Here is a 13481-nt window from a genome sequence, read left to right on the forward strand (position 1 = left end):
TCGGGATGCTGGCGCTCAGAAGGCCGACGTCGGAATCTCGGCACCAGTCAGAATCCCGCGTCAGCATTCCGGTGGTCACTAGTGGGGTTAGGTAGAGGGTTAGGCTTAGGCACTAAGGGGAGGGTTAGGCACTGTGGGGGGAGGGCTAGGTTTAGGCACTAGTGGGGGAAGGTTAGGTTAGGCAGGGAGGGTTGGAATGGGGCTGGTGGTAGGGTTAGGATACTTACCAATAGGAGTCTGTATCCTAACCCTGTCAGGATTCTGACCACCAGGAATCTCGAGCGCCGACATCCAGTACCCCAACTAATTTGTATATATTTGCTTAATTAGAAGTCGATAACTATTTTATAAAATAAAACGGAAACTAACATTATGCTTGTCAGATCAGAGAAAGAAGATAAAAAGGTTAAAACGTTCAACAAACATACACAATCTAAAATAGTAACATCAACAATATATATTAGTTACATTTATGCATGGTTTCTTTTTGTAATAAATTATTCATACATATGTATTTTAAACCAAGAGAATCATTTATAAATCTTGAGCAACACACTGCAATGTTTTTATTACAGATCTAACTCAATGACATTACTTTTATGCATTATATACACAGCCATAAATCACATCTGACATTTCATAGCACTTAAAAACCACGCTGAAAGTAGTCTCTGCTCTGAAATCTTAATCATTCATTTATATCCATGCGGAGGTCTCCAAAGCATTCCCCAGAATAGGATTATAATGCAGCCATTTAGCAGAGAGTCAAATACAGCTAAATTGTGCTGCACAAAGGCCCCAAGACCCTGATACCTCACTGCTGAATTGAGCTTTGTCATGCTTGGGTACAACAGAAATTTAGAATATTTTGCTTGTTGCTACTAATAAGTTTTATCATTTTGTATTTACTGTATGTATAACTAACTCTCACTACAAATTGAGAATGAATGGCTTGTTACTGTTCTCTTGATAGATACACCTTTAACACATAAACTGTGAACTATCCACCCTGCTCTGTGTCATACTGTATCCAGTGATAAACAATCAAATGTATGCTTGCCGCACACTATAAATCCTATCCATGTGCAGCTTACTCATAACTGCTGAGGTACCTACTCCCTAGGGTCCAATTATCCTTCCCCCTCCCACTACACAGTTGATGTAAAACAGACCAAACTCCTGTTTGAATGAAAGGTTTAATGTTGTCCATCTTCTCATCATGTGCGTAGCACAAATATAATCTTCAAAATAACTAATTACCGTATGTATATTAATATTAGACTAATCAACACCATCTTATTCATGGCTAATTTCTAAAATAGTGCAAATAGGTGGCACCGTTTGCACTTTTTTATATTACAATTGGACTGTTTCCCATTGAACATCACAGGAAAACATTTAATAGCAAGACAAAACATTACAGTCATATTGTGAACAGCGACCGTTGATTTTTTGCCACTTAAACATATTGGGTACAGATTTTTCAGCATATTTGAAACTGTTACAGTATAAAAATATAGTAGAATAGGATAAAAACTCCTCCATTTTATACTATTGGATTTTATTATTAAAAAAACACAAGCTTTCCTCTTGAAATAACTGTGCAGTATATGTTTTACTATGGGCCTGATTCAGAGCCGTTCGCTATTTGTGGTCGTTCGTTCAAAAACAAGGGGTGGCTATTCAAATGATCCGTTCGCAAATTGCAGTCTGTTCCCACCTCTAAGTCTGAACGAGCGAGCAAAACATACGCTCGTTTCGCTATTCTTGTGGTTGGTTTTTTCAACCGCTATTTTGCGAGCAGTTCTGAGTTCAAAAAAACCAAGTGACGTGGTCAATGACGCTGCTGTATTAATTATGCACTCCCTTAAAACGCCCGTTTTGACCTTTAAGCACGCCTGCGTTCGGATCTCCACTCCCCGTTTTCAAGCACCTTCCCCTGTTACCACCCACATACGCCTCATTCTGTCACTCAAAATAGCAGGCCCTCGCTATATTGCGTACCAACGATTTTCGGCCGCACTGACTGGTTCGCGCATGCGTACTAAAAACCGTACGCATGCGCAGATGTGCGAACATCGCTCGGAACGAGCGTACTGCCGCTAGCGAGTGGCTCTGAATGAGGGCCTATAGCAGCAATTTTAGTCACATGTATGAGACCCATAGAAAAGGCTTACCAGTGTCTTGGGCTATCTTTAAGTTAATTTGTCTACTGACTTATTTAAATAATGATTATGAATTATTTTCTCCTTAACTCTATTTTACAATGTAGACCTCTTGAATAATAAATGTGTCTTGCTTTTAGTATCTCCATGAAAATGGAGTCATACATCGAGATCTGAAGCTAGAAAATGTTCTGCTGTCATCAGCTAATGAAGAATGTTGTGTAAAGGTGAGCGTTATAAACTCTTCCATGCTGCATGTGTGTCACTTTAATGCATAATGGGGTAGATGTATGAAGCAGTGAAAAGAGTGGAGAAGTGTACCAGTGGAGAATTTTCCCATGGCAACCAATCAGCTTTGAGGATGCATTTATCAAGTACATTCTATTAAATGCTAGGTAGAAGCTGATTGGTTGCCCTGGGTAACTTCTCCACTGGCACACTTCTCCACTCTTTTCACTGCTTCGTACATCTACTCCAATATAACATGCTGAGACGCACAATTGACAACAGTGGCATCAATAGAAATGTGCATCAAGCCTGACACTGCCATAATGCTGACCAACAAGCTTCTAATATGTAAATAAGATTATTGATGTGGTATTGCGGTTTATTTGTGTAAAATGAATGTAGTTCTCTGGCTTCAAGGATGGATCCACCCAGCAATGAATATTCAGCTTTGAGCGTTGGTCTTCAATATTTGCTTATTTCAGCAGTGACCCCATACTTAGTTACTGGGATCTTCTGCTTTCCAATCTATGTAATCAGAGTATACTGGGATGTAAGCTTACAAATGATAGCTACCACTTATTGCTGTGGATTAGATCTCTCCTTTCTCCATAGGTGAGAACTCCAGTGGCTGGCCAACAGACAAGCCCAGTAATTGAACCATATTGAAGTGTTTGAACGACTTGATTCTCAGTGGAAGGAATGCTGCAGAAGAACTAGTGTTAGGGGTGGAATTCAAAAACCTATATAAGATATCTGGACATCAACTGCAATATATGAATGTATTTGCGTTAGTGTTTGTAAATTGGCTTTGATGAATGGTATCAACCTATTCTTTTGCCTTCATTCTCTTTTGTCCATGGGGGACACTGGAAAGAAACTGGTTATAGGTTGGGCTGGGGGTGTGTGGCTTGACTGGGCATGGAGTGAGACGGATGTCTCCGTGTTTTCCTACCTAAATATCCTTTCAACTTCTCCTGTTGCCGCTGAAGATCTATTTTCACATCCTCCTGGTGTTTAAACCTGCCCTGCCACTCTGGGCATGTTTGTTTAAGGCTTCGGAGCTGTGTGCCTGTACACCTACTGGCAGTTCCTGTAGTGCGGCCTCTGACTACTGAGGCTCCATCTTGAGTGTCTACCCTGGGACCCTCCTCTGATTCGAATGCTCCTCCTTGGCGGCCTTTGGACTGTTGGCTTCTGCTACTGGCCTCCTGGTGCCGGGATCCTGCCCCCGAGACCCTGTGGTGCTGCCTATGTTCCCGGAGCCCCGGAGTGACAAGCTCCGTGGTGTGGCAGCCATTTTGGATTCTGGCCATAACTTCTGGTCTCAGCAGGGCTCCAGGCTCCTGTGGCGGTAGCTGCTAATTTCTGCCTGCTCCTCGGATCTGGAATTTGCCTTGCCTGTTATGTTCCTGTGTTGTCTGTGCTTCCTCTGACTCACCAGCAATGCCAGGCTTCCACAATACCTACCTATATGCATGGGGACCCTTTGCTGTATGCTGTTCTAACCTGCACTATTGCTGTTTTCTTCTTTGGGGTCCATGGGGTCCACAGCCATTACGTTGGGGTATGAATCCTGGTCACCAAACAGTTAACACAAACGAGCTCTCTGCTCCCAGGATGACCACGTGGCAGTCCGGCCTCCGGCGGCGAGACTGGCCAGAGGCGCGCTGCAGTCGGGAGGCATAGAGCTTGTTTCCTACACTAGACCGCCAGGATATGATGTTCCTGGACAGTCGGGGCTTGTGGCGGCGTCCAGGTCGATTTACCGGGCAAGTCCAAGCAGCATAGGGGAGGTACGCTTCCCCGGCGGCCCCTCCCCCAATCCACACGCTAGTTCAGTACTCTGGCGCAGTGATTGTGGGTTGCTCCTCCCAGCCTCCATATAAGACAGCCAGCGTGTATGTCAGTTGCTCTCTGATCGCTGTTGCTGCAGGACGCTGGGCAGTCTCCCTGTATACCTTTCCCACTGCTGGTTCAGGTTTTACAGGGCTGTATCCTACCTAAGCCTAGGCTAATTGTTGGTAGTGAGAGCTTATATGCGTATGACTCATAGAAGGCTTTATGCATGACATGTGATTGTTGTCTATGGATACTGTTTCTTCTGTAAAAGAACTGTAATTCCTGTATACTGTCACTGTCTCTCCCCTTCCCTTGCTACAGGTGTGTGGGTTGAGAGTAGAAAGCAGCACATATACACTCAGAACCAGTGGCATAGTTGACATGTCTAAGGAGTCTGAGGGTCAGGTGGCGGGAGCCCCGTCGCTGATATCCTATATAGCCTGCAGGACTTTCTACAAAATGGGCTTTGTGGGAACTGTTATAGACAGCCACCACACCAATTAAGTTTGCCTGTTACAGGCCCTGAGCCCCCTTGGGCATCATTTTCTCAGGTTATGGCTCAGGTGACGGAGCGGCTGCCTGCCCCGGTACCACCGGTTTGGGGTTTGCCTCAGCAGATTCATCCTATGCCCATGATGTGGCCGCCTTGGATGGACCCTGGTGCTGGTAATGTTATGGCATCATCCTCGGGGGTTTTTCAGCCTCAGGCTATCAAACCAAGCAGCCTAAATCTAGGCGCCATTTACCTTCTCACATGGGTGAGTACTCCAGTGCCTCCGAGGAGGAGGAACAGGCATAGGACTCTTCACAGGAGTCTAGCTCCGAGAAGGGTGATGATCATTTCCCAGTAGCCGATGTCCCCTTTCTGATAAGTGCTGTAAAATCGGTGTTAAATATCGAGGAAGGGGATCCTCCGCTTAGGAAGGCCCCCTGTTCAAGCGCCAGAAGGTGGTTAAGGCAGAGTTCCTAAAGTCTGAACATTTGTCAGAACTTATGGAGGAAGCGTGGGTCTGTCCTGATAAGAAAAGCCATTCTTCTAAAAGAATGGCGCTTCTATATCCTTTTCCAGCAGAGGACTGTGCCAGGTGGGAGAATCCACCGTCAGTTGATGCACTTGTGGCGCAGCTGATTAAACGTACCACTCTGCTAATCCCAGCGGCCTCGCTGAAGGAAGCCACGGATAGGAGACTGGAGAGTTGTCTCAAATAAATCTTCTCGCTGGCAGGAACGGCCACCCGTCCAGCTATGGCCACGGCCTGGGTAGCAAGAGCTATTGAGGAGTGGGCCAAAACTTTAACGCAGTCTTTACCAGATGCCTCTAAGGAGCGACTGGATATGATTTCCTTTATTAGAGGTCTCTTATTTGGGAGATGCCACCTTGGATGCAGGGATCCTTTCCTCCAGGATTTCAGTGGAGTCCGTGGTGGAACGTAGGATTCTCTGGTTAAAGGATTGGAAGGCAGATGCCGGGTCCAAAAAGGCCCTAGAATCCCTTCCATTCACAGGGGGTGTTCTTTTTGGTCCAGAATTGGACAAAATTGTAGCCTCCATGGCAGCCTCAAGGACGGCAGGTTTGCCATCAGCAACCTCGTCTAAACTGAGAAGGGCGTCCTTTCGGGGGTTTCCGCCGCAGGGCAAGGCCAAGGGTCAGCCCTCAGCGAGATTTCCACCAAAAAAGGCAGGACCCAGGAAGCCCTGGCAGAACAAACGTTGAGGATCTAGGGTCCAGGATAAACCAGTGGCCTGATGGGATAGGCCTCCCCCTGGGGTATCCTAGGGTGGGGGGCCGACTGTTTTGGTTCTCACGATGGAGGATGCGTGGGTTCGAGGAGTTGTCTCCCAAGGGTACGCCCTAACATTTTGGAGGACTCCTCCTCAAAGGTTTTTTTGTGTAAACCCACAGGAGGGTTCAGAAAGAGCCCTGGCCCTTCAGAAAGCAATTGTTGCCTTACTGGTAGTGATTCTGGTGCCAGAGAATCAGTTCCGAGAGGGGTTTTACTCCAATCTGTTCTTGGTTCAAAAACCGAACGGATCGTACCTCCCTATTCTGAATCTGGGAGAGCTCAACAAATTTGTTCGAGCCCCTGGGTTCATGATGGAAACATTGCAATCGATTATATTGGCAATGGAGCAGGGGGACTATATGGTATCCTTAGATATACAGGATGCCTACCTTCACATACCAATCACACAGGCTCATCAAAAATGTCTTCGTTTTGCGGTAGGAGGGAACATTTTCAGTTCCAGGCCCTACCTTTTGGCCTGTCAACAGCCACACGGGTATTCACCAAGGTGATGGCGGTGATGATGGCATGCCTCAGACGACAAGGCGTCAGGATTTTGCCTTACTTGGACGACCTCCTGTTGCTAGGGCAGCCCCCGCAGCAGTTACAGGATCATTTGAGGCTGACAGTATCATGTCTGTACAGTCACGGCTGGATCATAAACTTGCAAAAGTCGTCACCCTGTCCAGTACAACAGATGTATGATTTGGGAGCAAGATTGGACTCCGTGGTGCAGAAAATATATCTGCCGGAGGAGAAGATTCTTGCCTTACAATCACGAATACGCAGGTTGCTTCGCAACAGGCAGATATCCATTCTAGTGGCCATGCAAGTCCTGGGGTCGATGGTGGCCACCTTCAGGATGGTGGAATACGCACAATTCCACTCCAGATCACTGCAGCAATTAATTCTGTCTCGCTGGGATAAGGATCATCGCATGATCAGGTCTCAGTTGCTGCGTCTCTCTCCAGAGGTGCGGTTGTCCCTGTCCTGGTGGTTGCAGACAAAGCATCTCAGGCAGGGTCGCCCCTTTTGGGTGTCGGATTTGACATTGGTCAAAACTGACGCCAGTCTTCAAGGGGGGGGGGGGGCGATGACGGGGTCACACACTTTCCAAGGAAAGTGGTCAGTGGCGGAAAGCCGGCTACCGATAAACGTCCTGGAACTAAGAGCTATATTCAAAGCTTTAGTGCAGGCTCAGGAAATCTGAAAGGGCAGGCCGGTGCAGATACAGTCGGACAATCGCACTGCGGTTGCCTACCTGAATCATCAAGGGGCACAAGGAGTCGGGCTGCCTTGGCAGAGGTATCAAAAATCCTGGTCTGGGCAGAGACTCATCTTCCCACGATATCTGTCGTGTTCATTCCGGGGATCCTGAATTGGGAGGCTGACTTTCTCAGTCGGCAGGAGATAAATGCAGGAGGGGGGTTTTCCGAGTCTGTTATACGGACGATGCTGGAGGCACGGAAACCATCCTCAGCCCATATATACTATAGAATTGGGCATACTTTCTTTCAGTGGTGTGAATTGAAAGGGTATGATACACAGAAATTTCTGATATCCAGAGTGCTTGATTTTCTTCAAAGCGGTCTGGAAAAAGGGCTCCGCCTGGCCTCTTTGAGGGTACAGGTGTCTGCTCTTTCAGTCTGGTTCCAACATAAAATTGCTCTTGAGACCGGATATAAAGACCTTTTTTCAGGGGGTGTTGAGGATTCAGCCTCCCTTCGTTTCCCCGGTTGTTCCGTGGGACTTGACTCTAGTTCTGAAGGTTTTACAGGCTCCTCCGTTCGAGCCTTTAAATTCAATAGACATCAAGTGGCTAACAGCAAAGACAGTATTTCTTCTTGCTATGGCATCTGCACGTAGAGTGTCGGATTTAGCTGCGCTTTCCTTCCGTGAGCCGTTCTTGGTATTTCATCAAGATAGAGCAGTACTACGTACTAGGGAGGGTTACCTTCCGAAAGTGTCTACATTTCATATTAACGAAGAAATAGTAGTTTCAGCATTTCAGGGCACTAGTCTCTCACCAGGTGAGGCTTCCCTGGATGTGGTCCGTGCGTTGAGAATTTATGTGAGACGCACAAGCAAATGGAGGAAGTCTGATTCACTTTTTGTGCTTTATGGTTGTCATAGGCGTGGCTGGCCAGCCAATAAACAGACACTGGCCAGGTTGATTCGCATGGCAATTTCATGGGCTTATACACAGGCTGGTATGTGGGTGCCGGATTCAGTGACGACACATTCTGCTAGGGCGGTAGGTCCATCATGGGCGGCCCGCCTGGGTGCTTCTGCTGAGCAATTATGCAAGGCAGCCACATGGTCTTCCATACATACCTTCGTCAAATTTTATTCCTTTGACACTTTTGCCTCTCAGGATGCCTCCTTCGGGTGTAGGATTCTCCTCTCTTCTGAGAGTCAGGAGCGTCCCCGCCAGTAGGGTTAGTGCTTTGGGATATCCCCAACGTAATGGCTGTGGACCCCATTGACCCCGAAGAAGAAAATAAGAGTTATGGTATGACATACCCAGACGCACCTGTAGTTCTGGGGGAGCTTTCCGTAATTTTCTTCTCTTGAGAGTCTGGACTCACGAGTATGGGTTTCTTCTTTCTTACCTTTTGTTTGTCTCCGCCTGCTTGAGCTTGGTAACGAACTGGCTACCTGAGGCAGGGGGTGGGGTATATGAGGAGGAACCCCGGTGCATCCTGGGAGCAGAGAGCTCGTTTGTGTTAACTGTTTGGTGACCGGGATTCATACCCCAACGTAATGGCTGTGGACCCCATGGACCTCGAAGAAAAAGAGTTAACAAAGGTATGTCATACCATAACTCTTATTTTATACCTTCTCCTTTTATATTTACTATCTATATTTAAGCATTACATCGGTTATCTCCTGGTGGATTTTATTTTCTGGATTTCTGATTCTGTCACTTGTTGCTGGACATTATATTTCTAGATGATACTTATTGTGTTATATGGAGCTCATGGGTCAGAATTCCTAGGAATAGGTATCAACCTGGGGGCCATACCAGATACTGAAAACAAAGGTTCACATACTTATGCCACTAACAGATGATATTGGAGCATTTTCCTCCATAAAAAAAAATTAGCATGTCTATTTTTTTTTTTGTCTCATTTGTTTGATTTTGTTCTCTTTATCTACTTTTAGGACTTGTGTGAAAATCAGAGGTAGTTTTGGCCAAATTTCAGCAGAAATATAGAAAATTCTGAAAGGTTCACAAACTTTCAAGCACCACTGTATTTGCCTTTTATTCTAATGCTTATTTCATAATGTGCCATTTGCTTATCTTTCTACTGAGCTCAGGTATTCCCCTGCCTTCAGTCACCCTATTGTCATTTATATGTTTGTTTTTCTACTCAAATGATATGGGTGCTCATACAGTCTATATTTTGAGAGTGTCTTCTACGGGCTTTTTCTCCTGGACTGGAGGCATCATGACCTACGGATCTATGTGTGTAGCTGCCTCCACTTCTTAGTATTTGTTTTGCAAATGTATTTTATAAGGTTTATTATTTTCTTGTTAGGGCCTCGTACCTATTTTGGGGTGGGTATGTAGGATGGGGGATGGTGGGTTTTCTGTTTTGTCTTTTTCGCTATGTGTGATGGGACCGGCAGGGCACCTGACAGTTACTTTTTTCTTTCTCCTGATTGGAGTGGGGATGTTGTCACGGGACACTCTGGAGGTCCAGGAGTCACCTGTCCGGGCGCACTGGCGGGTTTGCTGGCGGTTAGCGCGGTGTGCAGGCAGGTCCCTGAGAAGCAGCGCTGGATCTCTGGCATGTTGGACCTTTGGAGCTGCTGAGGCTGGGAGTCTGTGCAAACGCTTCCAGGTGCAGACTTACTCACTCAAAATGTTTGTGCAGGGGAGTGATCCCTCCATCCCACAGTGTTAAAACTGTTGGTGGAACACTAGGGCCATACTATCATAGACAAGATGGCCTTTCGCCACAATTGCAAGCTTGCCCGGCACTGCATCAAGACTAGTGATCCTTAAGCTCTGCTGGTGGATGTGTCAGTTCCATGGTCCTCTGCAAGCTGCAACTAGAGGGCGGATTAACCATTCTTGTGGCTCCAAAGTGGCCATGTTTGGCCTGGTATGTGGATGTCCGCAGTTCCCTTTTGTCATCTCCCTCTTAGGGCCGTATTCAATTAGAAGCAAAAAGATGAAATTCGCGAAAAAGTATCGCCAATTGCGACTTTTCGCCAGACGGAATCTTATCTCCATATTAATTTCCAAATACGCAGAAAGTCAATGCATTGTAATACGCGAAAAAGATTCACCTCTGAATAGCAGGAGAAAGAAGTGCATTAGTTTTATTTTGGGGTGCAAAGGTAAGGAAACCACTCAGAACTCTTGGGACAGCGCCCCCAAAGGATAACTGCGTAAAAAAACAAAAACAAATTAGGTAAACCCCTTAAAAGTAGTTTGCATTTGGGGGCAAAAAAGTACAAAGTGGGGGTACAAACATAAAAATGAGAAATAGACTTTTTTGGGGGTCTGCAAGTATGGGTGAGGTGTTTTATTGATTGCAAGTGCTTGCTTCAGGTGCGTTTTTAACGTTTTTATAAAACTTCACTTTTGCAACTTTAAAATATGCTAGCACCCAATTTCAAGTACCCCAAATTTGACAGGACTACTTATTTTCTCTAAAAAAAAACCAAAACTGCTTAATGCTATTCTTCACCACTTGTGCAAACACGCTAATTAGAAGCAAATGACAAAACTTAAGTAAAACTTAAGTACCCCAAATAGCTTTATTAGGGCTATTCGAGCACATCTATATTGACCCTATGTTAGTGCATCTTTTTGGAGGTGACAGGCTGGTTTCCCCAATTCTGTCAGCACTTTTCGCCTGTTTCACATTCGCCGGGACTTTTGGAATTGAATACGGCCAATAGTTTGGACGCACACGAAAAGTTTCCGCAGCCAAAAGATGCGATTTAGGCGAAAACTCCTGCCTGTCTTTGGCGAGGTGGCTGTTGAGACAGTCCTCTTGACGCTGTTGTGTGTGCCATACTTTGAGCCCGGAAACCAGTTTCTGTTAAGGCTTATCACTGTGTGTTGCGGGCCCACTTTGCCTGGTGTTGCGGGCCCACTTTGCCTGGTGTTGCGGGCCCACTTTGCCTGGTGTTGCGGGCCCACTTTGCCTGGTGTTGCGGGCCCACTTTGCCTGGTGTTGCGGGCCCACTTTGCCTGGTGTTGCGGGCCCACTTTGCCTGGTGTTGCGGGCCTACTTTGCCTCATGTTGCCTCAGGAAACTGGATCTTCGGACTCCTATTTCTCCAGTTCTCAGCTCTCTCAAACTGTTTTCAGTGAAGGATTGCGCTTATTTCTGGGTGCAGACTTTATCTCCAGGGTGTGATGCAACTTTGCAGGGCTTCTTTGTGGTCCTCTGTGCACACTTTCATTAAATTCTACAGATTTGACACCTTCGTCTCTCGAGAGACGCTAGCTTAGGGCAGCGAGTCCTACGCACAGCACAGGAGCATTCCTTCCATTAGGGGAACAGCTTTGGAACATCCCTGGGTCTATCCATTGTCCCCCATGATAAATTAAATGGTATTTTGTTCTCATCTCATAAATACTTTTCTCTGAATTCATTGGGGACACTGGACACCCACACTTATGCCCCTGAATTTTTCTTGAGTTTTGGTAATCCAGACCCACTGGCTTCATTTTGTATGCTTGTTTGTGTGCCTGGTTTGCCTCTTCTCCTACAACTCTCTGTCCTTTTGAGCTTTGTTAGTAATAACTGGCTCTTTAGTGCAATGGGGTGCGTTATAGGGGAGGAGGAGGAGACTGCTATCAAGATTTAACTATTTTAGTGCCCAGACTCCTCCAGGTTCCCCCTGCCCCTTCTATACCCAGTGTCTCTCCAGTGTCCACCCATGGAATCTAGAGAATTAGGATTTATCAGGTGTCAACCAAAATCCCATTTTCCCTTCCCTACATAGTGATTTACAATTGGGTTGCACCCTATAGGTTAATCACCCATTACCAAATTATAATAGGCTTTTTGAAATTAATCTAATTTTGAGCATTGTAATGCCTTTATTTTACAGATCACGGATTTTGGCCAGTCCAAAATTCTCGGAGAAACCTCTTTAATGAGGACGTTGTGTGGGACCCCTACTTACCTGGCTCCTGAGGTCCTGACCACAGCTGGCACAGCTGGTTATAGTAGTGCAGTAGATTATTGGAGTTTAGGAGTCATCTTGTTTGTATGGTAAGGATTTTTTACCCTGATAACCAAGTGTGTGTGTAATATGTATATACAATATTATTTATCATTTCAGAATTTTTTTTTCTAGCCTTGGTGGATACCCCCCATTTTCAGAACAGAACTGTAAGTTGCCTCTGAAAGATCAGATCACAGGAGGACATTATACTTTTATTCCAGCTGCTTGGAAGGAAGTATCGCACCCAGGTATATCACCATTTTTTTATATTATACAAATAACTGCAGTCTACTAACTGCAGAAACTGTTTCAGAATCTAAACTGTACTGTGTATTTTGTCTATTGTTAGATGGATAGCAACTTTCCGTATAATTGTTTAAGAATATTTATTAGTTATTTCTCTTTTAAGCTCTAGATATTGTTAAGAAGTTATTGGTTGTTGATCCAGAAAAGAGGCTCACAATAAAGGAAGCTCTGGAGCATCCATGGCTTCAGGTATGTAGAAAACCTTTTCCAACTATACATTCTATTCCTAACCAAACTAATTCTTATTTACCTCCTATAGTACCCATAGTGAAGTCCCATTGGGGAGGGTGGGGAATCTTATATATAAAATTCATTTATCTGTCTGTTTGGTTGTTGGACACCCCTGCACCGATTGGGATGAAACCAATGCAAGGTGGTCCATTTGGATCCTGGCCAGGTTTTAGGGAGGTTAGGGTTCTGGTCGGACCTCCTGTTGGTGTACGCTGGGCAGAACTTTGATCCGGGGAGCCTGTTCTGGGCCTTCCACTGGATGGATTTGGATAACATCACATAATAAAACTTAATAACTTGAATATTTAAACCTGGGCAATGCCAGGTACTTCAGCTAGTATATCTATATACTAATGTCCTGTCTCCGACATTCAATCGCTATGGGAGCCAGGAGGCGCACACTGCTCCTCCAACACCTCCCACTGCTGCAAGTGACGATGTCATCACTACTTTACGGTTTCCCCATGCCTTTAGCTTGTTTCTTGTTACTCCTTTAATCATTTTCAATAAAAATTATTGATGATAAAAAAAAATTTGTTGGTTCACTGGCGGGGTGGGCAGAGCTGGCTGCGTCACTCGCCCTCGGGAAGGGCTGGCTGGTGACTGCTGGATCACTGGCAGGGTGGGCAACGTGGCGTGCGTGACCTGTGATGTCACACCGCCGCGTCTAGGCAGGTCACGGCTGGTGATCCTCCTATTCTGTTATTATGCCGACAGGAGAGGAGACAAG

The 13481-nt window shown here is 45.7% G+C and overlaps 1 protein-coding gene across 3 annotated transcripts in view; it reads left to right on the top strand.

Moving 5' to 3' along the window:
- The window catches only part of CHEK2 (checkpoint kinase 2), a 53124-nt gene that overhangs the window by 34419 nt on the left and 5224 nt on the right, over positions 1 to 13481 (top strand). For all 3 annotated transcript variants that reach the window (XM_088465356.1, XM_088465359.1, XM_088465358.1), the window contains 4 exons: positions 2306 to 2392; positions 12098 to 12261; positions 12347 to 12462; positions 12624 to 12709. In XM_088465356.1, coding sequence (XP_088321482.1) covers positions 2306 to 2392; positions 12098 to 12261; positions 12347 to 12462; positions 12624 to 12709 — 453 coding nt within the window. The remainder of the gene's footprint in view (positions 1 to 2305; positions 2393 to 12097; positions 12262 to 12346; positions 12463 to 12623; positions 12710 to 13481) is intronic.

Source organism: Taudactylus pleione, unplaced genomic scaffold (assembly GCF_031769625.1).
Source record: "Taudactylus pleione unplaced genomic scaffold, aTauple2 ptg000062l, whole genome shotgun sequence".
Classification (NCBI taxonomy): domain Eukaryota; kingdom Metazoa; phylum Chordata; class Amphibia; order Anura; family Myobatrachidae; genus Taudactylus; species Taudactylus pleione.